Source organism: Stegodyphus dumicola, chromosome 9 (assembly GCF_044657685.1).
Source record: "Stegodyphus dumicola isolate Sdum_Otavi_A_Nest chromosome 9, ASM4465768v1".
NCBI lineage: Eukaryota > Metazoa > Arthropoda > Arachnida > Araneae > Eresidae > Stegodyphus > Stegodyphus dumicola.
In genome coordinates, this window is record NC_140776.1 from 80,536,918 (window position 1) to 80,556,494 (window position 19,577).

The 19,577-nt window shown below is 34.1% G+C and overlaps 1 protein-coding gene across 1 annotated transcript in view; it reads left to right on the forward strand.

The window, feature by feature from the left end:
• Serinc (serine incorporator TMS1) overlaps nt 1-19,577 on the forward strand; it is a 117,295-nt gene that overhangs the window by 22,110 nt on the left and 75,608 nt on the right. The window contains exons 2-4 of the mRNA XM_035353483.2: nt 4,066-4,230; nt 13,589-13,740; nt 15,888-15,970. Of these exons, the coding sequence (XP_035209374.1) occupies nt 4,066-4,230; nt 13,589-13,740; nt 15,888-15,970 (400 nt within the window). The remainder of the gene's footprint in view (nt 1-4,065; nt 4,231-13,588; nt 13,741-15,887; nt 15,971-19,577) is intronic.

Sequence of the window (19,577 nt, forward strand, 5' to 3'; positions counted from 1 at the left end):
AGGTGTTGCTGCTCTAAGTAATGCTTGTTGCCTTTAATGAATGAATTTTTAGAATAATCAGAAAAGAGGACTATCATAAAGTGGATGAGACTTTGCAGTGTATCGTGTGTAATTGAAATTTTTACTTTTGGACAAATTAAGTGGAGTAATTAAGGTAACTTGTTTACACAAAATCACATTCCGCGAGGGTTTACTACTATATAAAGGTAAAGATCCCTGTAATTCTGGATTTGGATTTTTCCAGATGGTAGGATATAGATCAAATAAGTGGCATGTGAAATTATAAAATAAGAAAAATAAAATAATGAAGCTTTTATGACCTTAAGAAATCAACATTTGCAAAAAAAAGGGGAGCTCAATATTTACTTTTTCCTTTTTTTTCACTTTGTTTTCAATGTAACTTGTTTAATTTGCTTCGTTTTTTCTTGCTTACACTTTCTCTTTAATTCTATAGACAGACATAATTTTTTGTTCAGTTATAAAGTTCCATCATTCAAATCTTGTAATTTGTGCATTGAACATTCCAACTAAATTGTCAATTAAAGTGTTTTGGTTCTTAACAAGAACTGTCACTTTCTTCACTATTGGTAGACATATTTTCTATATTTAAAACCATACTATAGATTTTGCTGTCTGTTAGTCGATTGATGATTGGAGCATCGTCATCACTATAAAAAACTTCCATTATATCATCTTCATTTATTACCTCTTTCCGACATTTCTTTAAAAATTACATTAATTGGAAATTTTCATTTTTTTTTGGCAACATCTGAACACTTTCAAATTCTCGATTATCACTTAGCTACCATCCATTATACATTATTGGTGATGCGTAAGGAGTGTCTAAAGACATATTGTTCCACTAAATTTTGTCTTCCTTCTATCACACACTCATGAAGTTAAGCTTGAATTATATGATATACGAGGGCCATCCAGGAAGTAGATTACGTTTCCGTCTGTGTCCGCTAGGGGCGGGGCTAGCGTGGCCATCTTGGGGTCAGAGCGTTGCGCAGCTCAGTCTGCATCTAGCCGTGCTAGTGAGAGGTTCGTGCTGTGCTCCGTTCAGATACTGTGACGGTTTGAAATGTCTGCGTTAATTGAAAATCCCGCGAGCTGCGAGGTGCGCTCAGTAATAAGGTTTCTGACTGCAAAAAACTGTAAACCGATAGAAATCTATCGGCAGCTTCGTGAAGTGTATGGGGACAACATTATCACTGAAGGTGGAGTGCGTCAGTGGGTCATAAGATTTCAAAATGGCGGAACCAATGTTCACGACGAAGATTGAAGTGGGAGACCCAGCATAGTGACCGCCGAACTTCTCGAAAAAGTCGATGCTAAAGTCCGTGAAAATCGAAATTTCACAATAACGGAACTTTCTTTGAGTTTTTCACAAATTTCGCGAAGTTTGTTGCACGAAATCATCAGCGAAAAGCTTGGTTACCACAAGTTTTGTGCAAGATGGAAGGCAAGAAGAGGTAACGAAGTGGTTGAAGGCGCAGGCGGCCGAATTTTTCGACGAAGGAATTTCCAAGCTCGTACATCGCTACGATAAATGCCTTAATTTGTATGGTGACTATGTAGAAAAGTAGTATTTGAGTGTGGCTTTCATCTGTATATAATAAAATTTGTTTCCTATACTTTGTTTATTTTTTTATTCCAAAACGTAATCTACTTTCTGGATAGCCCTCGTAGTTACACTTTGTTGCCAAAAATCTTGTAGGGAAGATAGAATTGAGCTATAACTATGAAACTCGGCAGTAGTATCGTGTTTGAGTAGATAAACAAGCATTCGAAAGCTGGGTCAAAAAAGCATTTTATTTACAAGTAGCAATACAAAGAATGTGAAAATCAGTAGGTGGTAAGGCTGCTCCAGGCAGTTCTACAAACCAATAGTTGGTTGTACATGGAGTCTTTGCCCTCCCAACATGTTCCATAGGTGACAGGTTTGTAGACCTGCTGGCCAGTCGAGGATATTAACATGCTGAAGACATTGGTGGGAACGTTGTGCTGTATGTTTGTCCTGCTGGAAAACAGAACCTCGACAACCTGCTAACATAAGAGGTACAATTGTCTACAAAATGTCAAGGCATCTGCCAGCAGTCAGAGTACCTTGCAGCATGGCCGCAAGGTACTCTGACTGGTGATGGTGAACAGCTGTTCCAGCTGATTGCTCCTCAGACTGTCACACCCTGTGTTCTGGTAACAAATGGTGCCACTCAGTAACAAATGGTGCATTAGACTGCTCTATCTCTAGACACATATGCGGTATTCATCAACATTGAGAGAAAAATGAGATTCATCGCTGAAGATCACATTTCTCCAATTAGATACTGTCCAGCATGAGCTAGAGCAGCACTATGCATCACGACACTGCTTCTGGGGAGTGTCAATGACAGTGACCATAATAAATGTCCCAGCATCATCTAGTCTTCTGTGAATTGTATCCCTGGATATCCACTGTTCCCTGAGAGTTGGCAAATGGCATTGAATCAGTGATAGCATAACTGTTAGTATGGACATGGCAGCTTTTATAAATGCAAGATCATCTTCCTGATTAGTGGTGGTCAGGAAACATCCTGTGCCACTACGGTGGCTGACTATACCTTCGCTGAGCCACTGATTCCAACAATGAACAATGACCATATCACTTCCACCAGTATGCTGGCCGACTTGCCTCTTTGACCGACTGCCGTCTTTTAACCCTGTGATGGCAAAGTCTGACAACTGTTCATAATGTGTTGAGTACATTTTAAAGGCATATTTTGTTACATTCTGTATCCAAGCTGTTAGCACAGTTGTAAATTCCTGTCATTCGCCACATGTAACCCTTTTACTTTCTACCAGCCGCACACTTCAGACATACATTGTATAGCTCCACAATGCTGATTGGTGCTGGAAGTTTAATCATTCGCACAACTTGCCAAATCACATTTGCATGCCACATTTTGTTGTTGTTGCTCAATTTTTCTGGTTGCATATATATATATATTTTTTTGCGACAGAGTGTATTATACTTATGCCTATTTTCTGAACATGTGAAAGGCTTATCTGGGTCCTGAATAAATAAAATTGCCATACATGCTTATAGCTTTATCCAGTGCCGGACAGTGTCTACAGGTTCGAAATTCTGCTGGCAAGTAAGTGTTTCCCTAAGTTCTAAACACTTTTCTTCCCAGTGCCTTCCCTAAATTCTAAAGATTTTGCTATCCCTCAAATGTTGCTTCTTTAAATTCTAAAAATTTTGCCTTTCCTAGATTCTACCTCTCGGGCACTGGTCCAGAGCTTATCTGAAAAATGAATCAGTTATTTGAAACAGCACCAAATATAATCTTGTGGTCTATGAATATCATTTACAGAATCTATTTTTTGCACATAGAAAGCAATTTTTGTTAAATTTCTCGTCAGCACAATGCTTTGCAGCAGAGTTAGCTGAAGTCTGTAAGCATCACCAAATGTAATGTCAACATAAAAGGTTATCATTCTGGTAATCTTTTATGTTGATTTTGTATTCAGTTACTAATATTAAAAACAAATTGTTTAGACATTACTGCACGAGTCATTTCTCAGGCTGCAATGTGTTGATAGTTATTCCACCATGAAATTAAAAAAAAAAAAAAAAAGAAAAAATAATAATAATAATAATAATAAGCTAATGATACACCAGGTTGGATTAGTGCCAAAGTGAAGTTGAGAAATGGAACTCTCCACATGTTTTATTATGAAAAGTATCAAATTTGCAAGCGTAAAGCATTTAAAAAATGTTGGTGATCTAGAGGTCCCAATTTTAGATCATTCCAGATATCAGAATTTTGGATTTCGGATTTAGTATTATATATATAAGTAAATGTACTGCTCAGAATTTTTCTTTTGTATTACGTAGCATATGATTTGATGTGGTAACTGTCAATATTACACAAACATTTTGAGCCAGTTGTTTTGACTTTAATATTTTCACAGCTAATAAATATTGTGTGTTTCTGCTCAGTAAATGGATTAATTTATGTATACTTCTAAATTTAATCTGATAATATTTAATAATTTTATATATTTTTGTTTATTTTTTAGTTGGCCTGCTGCTGTGGAAGTGCTGCTTGTAGCTTATGTTGTTCTGCTTGTCCTTCATGCAAAAATTCAACATCAACTCGCATAATGTATGCTTTAATGCTGTTACTAACTACTGTAGTTTCCTGTATTATGCTCTCACCACAACTGAAAGATAAACTGGATAATGTAAGAATTGAATGTTCTTGATAAATATTTTTTTAAGTATTAATATTGTAATCCTTTTATATTGTATTTTTGTTTTTCTGTATTGTTGTAGTACTTTACATTGTTTTCTTTTATTTATTTATTGTTTTTAGAATGGTCATTTTGTGTTTAAATTAATTTTTGACCAAGTAGCTGTATTTAAGTGTTTATTTGTTGTATAGAATTGCAGATCTTTTAATTCTGAGTGCAACGTGTTTAAAATTGTAAAAATAGTTCAATTAGAATTCAAGAGATAAACAAACCGTTTTGTTCCTTAGGGGCCTTCGTGAAAAATTTTTTCGCCAACATGTTGTCTTTTTAGAAAATTCACGAAAACACATTTTTGAAGCCCAGTGACCAATTTTTCCAGGAATTTCCAGAACCCATGTTGTTGGGAATAAAATATGGGTTAGAGAGTTAGAGAAAGCATCGACAGTGGGTAGCTGAAATACAAGTTAGGATTTACTTTGAGAGAGTGATTTGAGGATTTTTGTAATTTATTTCATGTGCTAAGGAGGAATTGCTAAATATCTATGTTCTTCTTGAGTTATTTCCAGGTATTGTGCTGTATGTACTGTTTATTTTCCATAATAAATTATTAATTTCTTCATGCTTATCTGGACATATTATTTAAAGAAACATCAGCAATCCCATAGCTTGCAACAGTATTATATCCTTTATTTATTTAAAAAAAAAAAAAAAAAAAAAAAAAAAAAAAAAAAAAAAAAAACTTTTACTTTAATCAGCAAACATTCATTCATAATAAAAGTATTGTTTAGAAAGACGTGTTATTATCAGTTATTAGAAAAAATAATAATGGTTGAATTAGGTTTTTTAAATACATTTTGTTATATACTTTGTTATCCTGTGATAGAAGCAAAATTTCTAAAAGCCTGATTTTTGGAAATATTTTTCCTTCGCAAACTTTGCATTTTCTTCCTCATTTAAGACTTCTACATTATTTTTCTACTATTGTAAATCCTAACAATCCAATATATAATTAATTGGAAAGCTCCAGCATCTAAAATATCTCAAAATTTTTTAAACTCACCCCTCTTGGAAAATATAAGCAAGTGAAAGACTTGTAAATCATCAAAGACATCATCCATCAAAAAACCATGAAAGACATCATAAAACATATATAGGACTGTGAACAAACCAAAACTGTCAGAAAACAGTGTGATTTAATGTCTTTAATGGATAAGCATGACACCACAATACAGATATCATAAACTTTATAAGAAATAAATTAAATCAAATGGGTTTTCTTCAAAAAACATTCTAGTCAGAGAGAGGATTGATATTAAAATAATTCTTTGTAAAATATAAACACAGAATACCTTGCAGTGAGTCCAGGCATACAGAAAGTAATACTAGTAAAACTAATAAAAATGATGAAAAGCACTGCAGTGGATATTGTCTGACTGAAAATTATTTATTTATTTTATTATCTTTTAATTTTAATCTTGTCTACGGTTGTTTTTCTGAAATTTTTTTATTTGGAGTATGTGTATGTCTTAGGTTGCATTGTCATTTAATCTATAGCAAGAGCTGGACTTTTTTTAACATAATCAAAGAGTTAGGATATTATATAATTGCATTATAATTTTCTTACTTTTAGGCTATGAAAGGTGAACTGAGCAATATTTATCCAAGTTATAGTTAAAATACACTTCTTACCAGTTGAATGGTGACATGAAGGAACATTCATAGAATTATGCAAATAGAGAATTTTTAGAAACAACCTTAATGGGCGACTGATCAGTTTCAAAACTGTAGGTTATATGGATGTTGATGAATAAGATACAAAGGAGAAGAAATTTCTTTGGTAGTTTATCACTTTTGAGTATTGGAAAGGGGGGGAACAAGCTACTTGATATCAGTTTGTCCGTGTGTGTGATAGCAAGTCATTTGGGGCTAAAATACATGGGCACAAGAAAGTGCTGTTCATCATGATCATAGTTTAGGTATCATCAATGAGGAGGCGTGAGTTGCTAATGGCAGTCGCTGGAGAAATCTGTCCACAAAACTCATCAGACATCATTTACATGACAGAAGACTATACATACTGTAACTGCATGACAACAGGCCTTTGCACTTAAACAGGTGCAGATAATGAGTGAGAGCCTTTTGCTCTTAAACAGGTGCAGATATTGAGTCTGAGTGAGAAAAATTTTATTTTCTGATGAGGCTTGCTGCTTTTGGCAAAATCATAAAGGCAGTGGCACAATAAATCAGCTAATAGTGATAAACACTGGGCATCTTATGTTGGAGTAGGGATTCATGTTCAACAGGTATGCCAAATACACATTTTGGGTAGTCTGATAGTATAGCAGTGCATTCATTTGATAGTTTTCAAGAAGCAGCAGGGACCAAGTTCCAACAGGATAATGCATGACAACATATGGCTGATTGTACTGTAAATAGGCTACAAGAGACTGATATTTTGCTATGGATTCCTACCAATCCAGATTAATCTCTGATAGGACATACATTAGACCTTGTTGAGTGGGATTTACAGTCTGTGCCTCTTTGAGAACTAATCTGAATATATTTTATTCTGCAATGCTGCTTGACACAATATAACCCCAAACAACAGTTTTTGATTTTGTTAATAATATACATTCCAGAATACATGTCTGTATAGCTGCTTATGATTTTGGCATTCATTATTAAATAAATTCTTCCCCCCCCCAAGCACTAAACAGTCATTTTGTGAACATTTATGTGTTTCAGTCATTTCTAATGACCTCATGATGTTCATAATTCTGTTGACTGGTGTAATTCAACTGTTTAAGGTTATATATTATTAAAATACAGCTTGTATGATACTATTGGCTAACATGACTTAAAATGTTTATGGGCTTTAGTTTTACTTCATATAAATATGTTTTGACAAAATTATATGGAAAATATCTATAAAATGATATTTATTGTTTTGAGTGTATGATAAATTAATTTCAAAGAAAATTGAAAATATATATTTAATTTTATAGATTATATTTTAGTGCTTCAACTACAACATTTAAGCAAATTCTTATATAGTTTCCACAGCAGCTTATTTTTAAGCGCATTCCTCTCAAATAGATTTGATATAAGCACTCTAAAAATTATTACAATATATCAGAAAGCTTTTAACTGTTGAAGATTGAGAGGCTTAATATATATATATATAAAGCTTACTTTCAAGTTACTGTTTATTCCAAATTTGGGTCAGCTTTTGATTTGTTTGAAGTAAAATTTCTTCTAATAATCTTTTGGAAACAAAAATTCTTAAGCATTCATTATATGGGGCTGAAGTACTCACATTCTCTTAGCAGAACAAATGATCCCTGGAAGATGAAATATAATGTGTTTCCTTGTTTTCATGTCAGATAACATTTTAAACCATTTAAAACTGTTCTTTTTTATGATAATTTTTAGAAATGTTAAACTTCTTTGAAAGTGTTGTATTGAAATTATCACATATACAAAAACAGTATGCCATTTTACTTTCAATGGCATATGTGTTTTCATTGTGAAATATACTCTTCAATCGTATTTAATAAACACATTTTTATATTTTTAATTATCTTTCTATTCACATGTTGTAGCTGCCTTTGATACTATAAACTATGGTGGACTCAATTTAGCAATGAGAGTAGGATGCCCTGTGTTGAGTAGCCAGAAAAACTTTCAGTAAAGGCCAGGTGATCAACCTGTTAGGTTGTATCATACCCTGTGCTCTGTAAAACCTTATAAAATTATATGTCCATTGTCCTTGTAATAAATTATTGTTATATGATAAAGGACTCATTTATGAGCCCATCCCCTAACAGTAAGTTAACACTTTACTGTTAAGAGAAGTTGAAGGACAATAACTGTCTCCTCATCAAAGATCATGATTGAACAAATTATTGTGTCAATATTCAACTGTCTTCTAACTAGGGGAAGAACCGACACCTTTCATAGAATACCGAATTAAAACTGGTAACCATCCTCCAGTGACTGTGTTACAATACAGGATGAATCTTGCCAAGAAAGAAATCAAAGCAAGAAATTTACAAGCTTTTGTCCGAAGGAATAATTTAACTGTGCAAATTGCCCTATACATCCCCAGTTGTTTCAGTACTGAAACCTAATTGAAAAGTACACCTCTGTATACATTACAGGAAATTGAATGCAATCAATTTTCAAAATTCCTACCCACTTCTGCAAATGGATCACCTGTTAAATGAGGCAAAACTATTCTTTTGATGTCAAGCCTTGATCTTTGTGAAGGTTATCACCAAGTGAGGGTTCATACTAATGATCAAGACAAAATGATTTTGTGTGTCCCTTTGGAACATATTGTTTCTTACAAATACCCTTTGACCTTCAGATTGGAGATTGACTTCTGTAATGGCCTTGAGGCATTCTAACTGCCACCTATCTCGACAACATAATTGTTTTGTTAGAATCAATCTAGAAACACCTTTCCGATCTCCAAGCTATTTTTGAAAGACTTTTGCTCTGCAAACTTCATGCAAACAGAGAGAAGTGCCACCGTTCTTCTTCTAGTGTCAAATATTTGAGATTTTGGATCACATAAAAAGGAATTGAAGTTGCTGTAGAAAAAGTTCCTCTATCCAGAGAATTCCACCTCCTGAAAAATGTCAAGGCACTCTAATTTTTCCTCCAAACATGTTCTTGGTTTAGAAGATAAATACAAAACTTCACAGAAATATCACAACCCCTTAATGATTTAACAAAGAATGAAAGTCCAATGGGAATGTGGTTTCAACCAGCAAAAAGTTTTTAAAACTCTAAAAAACTGCCTCGTAACGCCTCCCATTTTGAAGCAGGTAAATGGAACTCAACTATATTCTTCAATCTGATGCAAACAATTATGCCCTTAGAGTCATTTTATTTCAAGGGAAAGTGTCAAAAGAACAGCCTATCGAATATGCCAGCCAATTGCTTTTTTGGGCTGAGCAAAACTATTTAGCGACCAAAAGGGAAGTCCTTGCTGTCATGTGAGCCCTAAAGAAGCTCTGTGGGTACATCAAATTATCAGAAGTAACTGACATCTGATCATCAACCTTTGAAATATAGCTTCTAAACCTCAAGTCTCAACTAGATGACTTACTAAATGGGCACTTGAAATTTTGTCTTTTAACTTGAAAGTACAATACATGCCTTGAAAGGCAAACGTCATCGCCGACATACTGTTCTGCCAAATTTCTGATCACGAAGTTTCACCTTGTGAGATTTTGAATATATCTGTAGTTGAGGTGCCCACAAGAAATCCAAAAGACATGCATAAATCCCAACTTTAAGATGAAAATTTTAAAAAAAATTGTGAAAAGTTTCAAATCCATTCAGAAAACTGAACAATGTGTCAACTGGACTGGCCTTGGATTCGTTATGAATCAAGGTGTTCTCTTCTGATATGTTCCTGACTGATTCAGAAGAGACTTAGTCATTCCAGCTGCTGAACGTAAATCCATCATGTGAAAGCTCCATGATGATGCGATGGCTGGACGTTATGGAGAGGAAGGAACATTCCAAAGAATAACCAGACACTACTCTTGGAATGGTATGAAAATGTGTATATCCAACTACGTTAAAAATTGTCCTGAATGCAACCACTACAAGGCTACCAACCAAAAGCCAGCTAGATTGCTAAGAACCCTGTGTGTTTGATCTTTACAATATGGTAACTGGTAGTTTGGCGACATTTTAAAGGCGATAAAGGTTACTACCTGGGACTTTGGTAATAATGTGAGCAGTACTCAGTTCCGATTACGCGTTATTTTGTGTGAGGGAAATGAGAGATCATGGGATATGTCATGTGATATTAATGGACGAATTATGGTTCTTTAATCGGAAAAGGGGGAAATCGGGAAAAAATCTGGAAATTTTGTATTTGGCTTTATTCTGTGTTGTGTGAAACAGTGTTCGTGAATTTTTGGATCCCATGGCCGTAACTAAAGTGAATTCGAAATGGGTATTTATGTATGTATTAATTTAATGTATGTGCTCATTTATATTTTAAGTAGTGTTTTTGAATTTAATTATATTTTAATTAAATGATAGTTATTTTGTGAATTTTATGTTTGTAGGAATTTGGTATACGTTTTGGTTGAAGTAAACGTGCATGGAAATAATTTAAATATCTGACACTAAGTATTTGTAATGGTTGCGGTATGAATTCGTTGGTGACGTGTATAATGTAATAGATGATTTAGAGGTAAAAGTTTTTGGATATTTTATTTATTTTATATGTGGAAATGTTCATATTTGGAAAGGGTAAATACTTTTTCGCGATCAGGTAATTTCATATATGTTCTTTTTACCCGGTTTAAAGATTGAGAAAATTGTCATGTATTTTCGTGAAATTTTTCTAATTTATGAGAAAAAAGCAGTGTACATGGATATAGTGAAGAGTGTGCGCAGTGCCATTTTTGTGCAATTCTGGGATGTTTTTTTAAGTAAAAATAAGTCGACGTGTACATGGTTTAGTGATATTTTAATTAAATGATAGTTATTTTGTGAATTTTATGTTTGTAGGAATTTGGTACATGTTTAAGTTGAAGTAAATGTGCATGGAAATAATTTAAATATTTGATACTAAGTATTTGTAATGCTTGCGGTATGAATTCGTTGGTGACGTGTATAATGTAATAGATGATTTAGAGGTAAAAGTTTTTGAATATTTTATTTATTTTATATGTGGAAATGTTCATATTTGGAAAGGGTAAATACTTTTTCGCGATCAGGTAATTTCATATATGTTCTTTTTACCGAATTTAAAGATTGAGAAAATTGTCATGTATTTTCTTGAAATTTTTCTAATTTATGAGAAAAAAGCAGTGTACATGGATATAGTGAAGAGTGTGCGCAATGCCATTTTTGTGCAATTCTGGGATTTTTTTTAAGTAAAAATAAGTTGGCGTGTACATGGTTTATGTGTATGTGTTATTTTGAAAAACACGTAAGGAGTATGGTATTGTGCACTTTTCCCCAATTTTGCAGTGAATATTTGTCATGATTAAGCAGTTTTGTTAGATAAAATTTCTAGCATAAGTGTAATTCGGCTAGTAGATTGTTGGAAGAAGTGTTCAGTAGATAAAAAGAAAAGAAACATGTCTTTACTTCGTGAAGACAAAATGGTGGCGGGGAAAAAAAATAGAGGGTTGCTGTAGGAGAGTTGGTCGCCAAATTTTCGCCAAAAAAACGCCAAGGTACCATAATGTAAAGATCAACCCCCTCTGTCTATTCTTTTGTTTTTGTTGATGTTTTGAGATCATCTCTATAGACATGCTTGGACCATTGCCACCAACTGACACTGGAAACCAATGTGTCTTCATTTCTTAAGACTGTGATAAGTGATGGGTTGAATTATTTCCTCTTGCTGAAGCTACAGCTTGCGACTGCACCATAACCTTCATTAAAGTATTCATGTGGCATGATGTACCTCAAATCATCAGTGATAACAAAACCCAATTTATTAGTACTTTCTTGCAACAAGTTTGCTGTACATTAAATTTCAATCAAAACTTGATAACAGTTTACTTTCATCAGTCTTTAGTTCCCTAATCAAATGAAGTGAAACAGAAAACAGAGATTTAAAACATTATCTTGCAATCCTTGTAGGAGATTCTCATGGCTTTCGAAACTCCTAGTTATGTGTTTTGCTTTGAATATGTCTGTCTGTGTCACTACAGGCTGTACACCTGCATTCCTAATGTTTGGAAAAGAGCTGAGGACTGTAAGTGACATCGTACATGATTTTGAGGCTGTGGTCAAAAATGATAACTTTGTTCTGGAAATCATCCTTTATCTTAAACGATTCGCAACTATTACAAAGCACACACAAGAATGTATCGAAATGAAGCAAAATCAACATAAAAAGCAATATGACAAAGTAAGATGACAAGTGTTTTATTCTCATGATGATAAAGTTTGGGACACTTTGCATCCCTTTAGTAATGCAAAAAACAAAAAGACCTCAAATTTTATACCAATGCGTGACAGTCCATACTTGGTAATGACATAGAAGTTAGCTACCTCCTATGTCATTTCAAGCATTCATAAGCCATCAGAACCATTAGAGACATATCATATATCGACACTAACACACTTCAAAGACATGAGCACTTCTCCCATTGTTCTTCTCAGAAAGAGAGGTTGATAGCTAAAGGTTACTTCCTTTTCCTGAACTAATCAAGAACTTGATGTTCTGGAGAGCACTACAAAGAGAAAATCAAAAGGCCTCAGTTTAGAGACAATATTACAAGAGCTCCCAAGTCTTTCAGCTGTGTCAATATGTCAGCATAGCTGGAAGGGCAGTTTGTAACTGGCCTGATGTTATAAACTATGATGGATTCACTCTAGCAATGAGATTATGAGATTAGAGTGGTACCCTCAGGTGTGTAGCAAAAAAAAAAAAAAAAAAAAAAAAAAACTTAACGAGAGATCAGGTAATGGACCTGTTAGGTTGTATCAGACTCCTTGCTCTGTAAATTCTTAAAATTATATGTTATGTCCATTGTAACGTCATCCTTGTAATAGATTATTGTTATATGATAAAGGACTCATTTATGACTCCATCTAACATGACCCCACAGTAACATTAAATATAAATAAAAGCTGCCATCTTCATCATCACTAAAGTTGTATTTTTCAGTAGCAAGATCACACAGTCAAAAAATTTGTTCCGAAGAATATATAAGGATTTAAAATGCCAAAAGGCTTGGAGTAAAAATAATTATGTAAGCTGGAAATGGAATATTAATTCACTCTAAGGTAGAGATAAGTGATTTGCTGAAGAATGCTTACCCCAAGGAAGGTGAATTTATGCGTTACTTTTAAGGAAGTAATTGGTAGGAATGTATGAAGAAGCTTCTCTCACCATTGCTTTACACTGAAACAGATGTGCAGGATGAAAAGGAAAATGGGGGTGTGGTTTGACATCTGTACTTCTCAGTTATAGGTTGAGTGAAGCATATCCTACAGTTTTAATACCATGGGCTGTATCTGCATTAAATGTTTTTAAGTTAATTTTGTGGCATTTTAACTAGAAAAGTTGCTTGCTTAAGAAAGTTTTAAAAAAGGTGGAGTCAATAATTGTTTTATGTTAATAAGTAAAACATTGCTCTTTGTTTGACATCAAAATCATGTATTTACTGAAATCTAATTTCTGAGAAATTATTATTATTATTATTATTATTGATTTTATATGCTTTAGGAGAATATTAGTATTTGATATGGCATAGTGTTTGTTTTACATTACATGAGCTGTAACTGTTGTAATTGATTATAGGAATATGCCTTATTGATTTTCAGTTATTTTAAATGTATTAATGTTTTGTTCCAGCTACCTTTTTGCACTGATAAATGTCAAGAAGCTGTTGGGTACCTAGCAGTGTACAGGCTTATATTTGCTTTGACTTTATTTTTCTTGATGTTCTCTGTGCTGATGATTGGAGTTAAATCATCAAGGGATCCTCGTGCTGGTATACAGAATGGGTAAAAATAATTTCTGATTTTAAATACTGAAGGATTTAACAAAAATCTTAGTTTTTTTTTATCCTTGTGTTACAAAATATTTCATAAATGCTATTTTTTAAAGTACAGGTAGCCCTCGTACAACATGGCATCCTGTAACGCGGTTTTGCTATAATACGATTCACAAATTGCAAGAACCCTCCTGCAACACAGTTCCTCTCTAACATAATAAGAAAATTGCCTAAGCAATCCAAAGAAATTTAGTGAATTGCACACGAAGATTTTCCATATTGAGCATTTCATCAAGCACAATTTCACAACAGAAACAATACTCAGTCTCAAGAAAGCACAATCACCAGATAACAATGAAGAAACCTCACTATCGCAGAAGGTGAACAACATGAGGTCACAATAAGTGCTTTGAAATGCACATTTGTCTTCCAAAATTCGAATCCTCATCTCCGCAGCCTGAAAAAAAAGTATCTCATGCTGCTAGTCAGCAGTCTGCATCTAACCACGGTGTGTTAAAGAATAACTTTTTCTTCTTTAAGACATTAAGTTTCAATCCTAAAACATGTCTGATAAAGATAAAAAAAAATGTTTAAGAGGAAATTCATTTCTTTGGAAGTAAAGATAGAAGTTTTGGACCGTCATTTAAAAGGAGAAAAGGCATCTCACATTAAAAAAAGTTTTAATTTGAATGAAGCAAAAGTCCGGACTTTTAAGAACAATGAAAAGGAAATAAGAAATGCAGTTGCTGCAGGATCTTCGGCATTCGCAAAATGTGTAGTCGCCCCCCCCCCCTCCGAGTGCCAGTAATTGCGAAGATGGAAAAGGCACTCAGCATTTGATTGTAGCTGCCAAAACTGGATTAATGACAGCTGGCAAAAAAGAATTCCATTAGCTGTTAATATCATTAAACAAAAAGCACTCAAAATTTTTATGCACCTTAAAGAACACAGAGAATCCTCAGTCAACCCAGATTTTCTGGCAAGTAAAGGTTGGTTTGAAAATTTCAAAAAGCATCTTGCAACTCATAGCATAAGAATTCAAGAAGAATATGAATCAGCTGATTATGAAGCTAAAGCTTGGCTTTTAAATTGTTTTGTGCCAGATGCTAAACATTGAGCTTCAAGGCTCTATTGCTGTTTAGATAATGCTCCATATCATCCACAAGATTTGAATCATCCCAACGTCAAAATACTGTTCCTACCACCTAACACTACTTCGTTTAAAATATATTACATAAAAGGAGCATTACAGTGGATTCAAAATTCAATTAAGGTAATGGAAGTCATTTTCTAGGAACCTATCTACCACGTTATGCGAGGTTTGTCTATATTCATAATTGCTATTTTTTATAAAGTCTTTGTAAGTTCATTATTCCTTAGCTTGTGGAAAACAATCTAAGTAAAAACTATATGGCATCCCCCCCCCCACATTTAATACTTTCAGAACTTTTTTACTGTCCTTCCATTTGCATAGTGTTTCAAATATAATAGTTTCAATATATAGTTTTTTTTTTTTTTTTTTTTTTTTTTAATGTGAAAGATTTCTTTAGTTGTTGTTACCTTCTTTACATATATGTAAGTAATTAAATAGTGTCTTTGTTAAAATATTTATGACTAAAAAAAATGACCAATTTTTGATATTTTATTTAAAGTTTTGATGTTTGAAAAAAGAATATGTTTATGAAGAATATTTTATGTAGTTTTTCGCATGCAATTTATCTATAGCCTGTGTATTATTATATACATTATTTAGAGATATTTGTTTTCATCTGATAAATCTTATAAAGCGATTTTTTTTTTTTCCCCCTACGTGATACAAATACATTTCTGCCTCGCCAGTAACCGAGTGGTTAAGATCGCTGCATGACAATTCAACTTGTTTTTGATTCAAGTGGAGAGGCAGGCTACATAGTTGGTTTTTGTGAATAGGAGCCAATTTTTCCTTTAGAAAGTCTTCCATAAAGAATACTTTTCCTTAAACAGATAGCTTTCCTTAAACAGATAGCATGTGCTTTATTAGAGCTTTTGAAATCATCTTGCAGTATCAACTTTTGCCAATATAATTATTCTGTATATATTTAAAAAAGGTAGGAAGCAGGTAATAATTATTTTATTAGACTGTGTGTTGAAATAATGATTTTAATTTTTGTTTTACAGATTTTGGGGAATAAAATATCTTATATTGATAGGCGGTATGATTGGTGCATTTTTCATTCCAGACAAAGCTGTGTTTGGTGAAGGTAAATTTTGATTTCTTTCTTGTGTATTTCATTGCATTCATGTCCCTTTACATGCAGATTCAGTATCTATAAGTTTGAGTTATCCATGGTTTAAAATGGGTAAAAATATATGTTGAAAGTTAAGTAAATAAATGGTTCATACGTTGGAAATTTGCTCCAAGCAAGAATGGGGTGCAACATGGTAAAACAGAAATCCGTAAATTCTCAGTAGTCTTCTACATAGGCATATGCTAGGGTTTCTGTTTATATTTCTGGCCTAATAGTGAAAAACAAATGTTTATGATCTAAATCGGTTTTATCATTTTTCAAAATATTCTCCATAAGATCAATACACTTTTGTATGCATTTGAAACCAATTCTCAAAGCACTTTTTCCACTCTGATTGAGATGTCTCCAAAACATGCGTTTTGAATGCATCAACCACTTTTTCAGGTGTCACAAATCTGCTGACCATGTAATTTATTTTTTATATGCTGGAATAAACAAAAAATAGGTGCCGAATCAGGGCTGCACACCGGATGACCCATCGTTTTTTGGCCTTTCAAAAATTCATTTGTTAGAGCTAATGTGCGACAGCACGCATTGTCATGACGAAGAATGATTTGCCTTTTCTGCTTTTTTTTTTTTTTAACTTATCCAATGACTTCTGGCAAACAAATGGTCGTGTACCATTCAGAATTGTCAGCCCTGGTGTTGCTGTAACGTCACTGTCTCCACGTGACCAGTAATGCGAAAGAAACAGCCAACGATTTGCTTCAATCTGCTTCTTCCACAAACAGCTTTTGTTGGATTTGGCTCATCTTTTAAGATCCATACAGTCTTGATTGATGTTTCGTTCAGCTCATATTCATAGATCCATGATTCGTCACCTGTGTAGATGTTATACACAGCCTTTGATGCACCTTGAACATATTTTTCTGACATTTCCTTGCACCAATTGATATGAGTCTTCTTTTGAGCGTTTGTCAGATTATGCGGGATCAAATGCAAGCAAATCCTTTTTATAGCCAAATGTTAATGTAATATCTTATTGATACTTGTCATACTAATGCCTAAAGTTGCCTCAATCTCACGGTATGTTACATGACGATCTTGCTTTATCAGTTCACACACAGCATTGATATTTTCTTGCAAAACAACCGATTTTGGATGACCTCAACAGAATTCATCCTGGAGAAAATGTCAACCATGATTAGTTTGTCATATCAGTTTATTACAGTGCTATAGGAGGGTGCTTTATCACTGTATAAAGAATTTAATTCATCGAAGCACTCTTGTCCTGATAATCCACGTCGAAAGTTATGAAAAATAATCGCATGGAAAAGTTCACGAGTCAATTCCATTTTTTACCTGAGACAACAATACAAATCAGGCTAAAATGGCAAAAGGTTCTGAAGAAATTATGGTAAAAAATATCAAAATTTCGATTGGAATCATCTGGGGTCACCTAGCAACACTTACTATTGCCAAGGCCAGAAATATAAATAGCAACGTTCTTATGATTGGAATCAATATTATATGCTTATGTAGTAATAGAAAAACATAGTATTTATTATTCTGCATTGCTTTGGAATTATATGTCATGTTTTGCAATACAGTAAACATTATTTCTTTATTGCTGTTCTTCTGTTGAGTATTAGGTGAAAATAGAATAATTTACTTCCACTATTATTGATTAAGAGAGAAACAGAAACAATCTGCCAATATGTAGCATGGAATGAAGTGAACTTTATATTTAATAATAATTATTGTCAGTTTTAATGTTTTGCTGTGTATATTGAAACTTTATTATATTTGTGCATGGCTTGTCAATATAATATCAGAAATAGACTTCATGGTTGTCTTCATAATTGAGCCACAGTAAATTTCTGAATGGATTATCCACAGATACATGGGTATTAACCTTTTAACTGTCATGCCCGAAATAACCTCAGGTGTAGCACTGGTATTCCAAAATGTCAAGCCCAAACATTACTTGGGCTAATTTTTTTTTGAGTGCATCGTATTGTTATACCCGAATATATATCGTGAGAAGTTTATTTCGGCTTCAATTCAACAGATAGCAGGACTTTACTGAAGGTTTCAAAGGATAGAGGTTAAATTTCAAAGTGCGCAGCCCCCTTTTTTTTACTGCATGGCAAACTTTCATTTTTGGAATAAAAAAAAAAAAAAAAAAAAAAAAAATTGACAATTTATGCACCCAAATCATCAAAATAACTTGACAGTTTGTAGGGTTTATATTTATTTTAACTAACATTTATTTTAAGTTTAAACTATCTTTCCTGTCAAGCCTTACTTTCCCCTGGAACTGCCAATGCCAGAATATGTAAATTTGAGTAGAACGCGCAAGGATTCAAATTATCAGCGGAAGTATTATGATTTAAATAGAAGGAAACGAGTTCGGTGTGATATTCTTACTGCACGAGCGCGGAGGTAGTTAGCGAGAATTGAAGAACCCCACGTTGCGGCCTATGTGCTTGGCGGGAAGTAGTGGTAATCGTTCCAGTGAGCTTCAAGTCTGCTGAATTAGCAGCGGTATTATAAAACGCGGTGAGTTAGTTATTTTAGAGAGCCTCGTAGTTAGAATCTTGTCTTTAGTTTCTTTTCAGGTTATTATTTTTATTTGACTGCCGAGTTGGCACCGTCTGTAAGCGTCAAGAGGATGCAATTGTAATTTATTACGTTGAATAAAAAGGGACTTAAACCCTTTACAAGACTCTGTGTTTTACACAGCTTTCACAGTCACCTCTTGGTTGCGTGCAAGTTGGAGGCGCGCAACGTTATATTGGCGCCCGAACACTTATCGAACTGAAATGGCCGAAAACTGGATGGAAGCCGCTGGACAACACCAAGAAATGACAACTCAGTTAGAAGGATTTGGATACCTGGTCCAGACTTTGAGAGCATCAATCAAGCCAAACGTCTATTTCGACAGAAAAAATTCGGTGGCGGTATTTCTCGAAGGTCTAGAAAACCACTTTCAGCTCTACCCTGTGCCTGAAAGACAAAAAGTTGCCATCGCCACATCAGCACTAAGAGGACAGGCCGCGCTATGGTGGAAAAACATAGGCAAATTTTTATTAGGGGAATTTGGAGGCCAGACGTATACATTTGAAAATTTCAAAAAATCGTTAGTAAAGGCCTTCCCCATAGTGAAAGATCGCGCACGGCTGGAAGCCGAACTATATAGTTTCTACCAACGGGATACAGCAGAATTGACGGACTTTATTCTACGAAAAATCAAGCTAACGGATATGCTGTATGAAAAGAAACCCGATGCGGAGATTATTGAAATAATATTACCAAGATTGTTACCCGCTGTTCAAGACAACTTTGAAATTAGAAACCCAACCACATTGCAGGAACTTTTCGAATTGGCGGTGAAGTTCCAAAATCGCAGAATAGCGGAAAAAGCGAGAGGGGAAACATATTCTCAAAGTACCCGAAGGAAGGAGGAAACCAGAAATGGAAATCGCTCTTATGGGGGAAAGAACTATCAAGCTAACGCATCGAAACTCGAAGGTCAAGGCCCAAAAAGAAAATTTGAAAATAAACATCCGCGTACCCAGAAGACACAGATTGAAAGGAATGCTTTAAACGAGTAGAG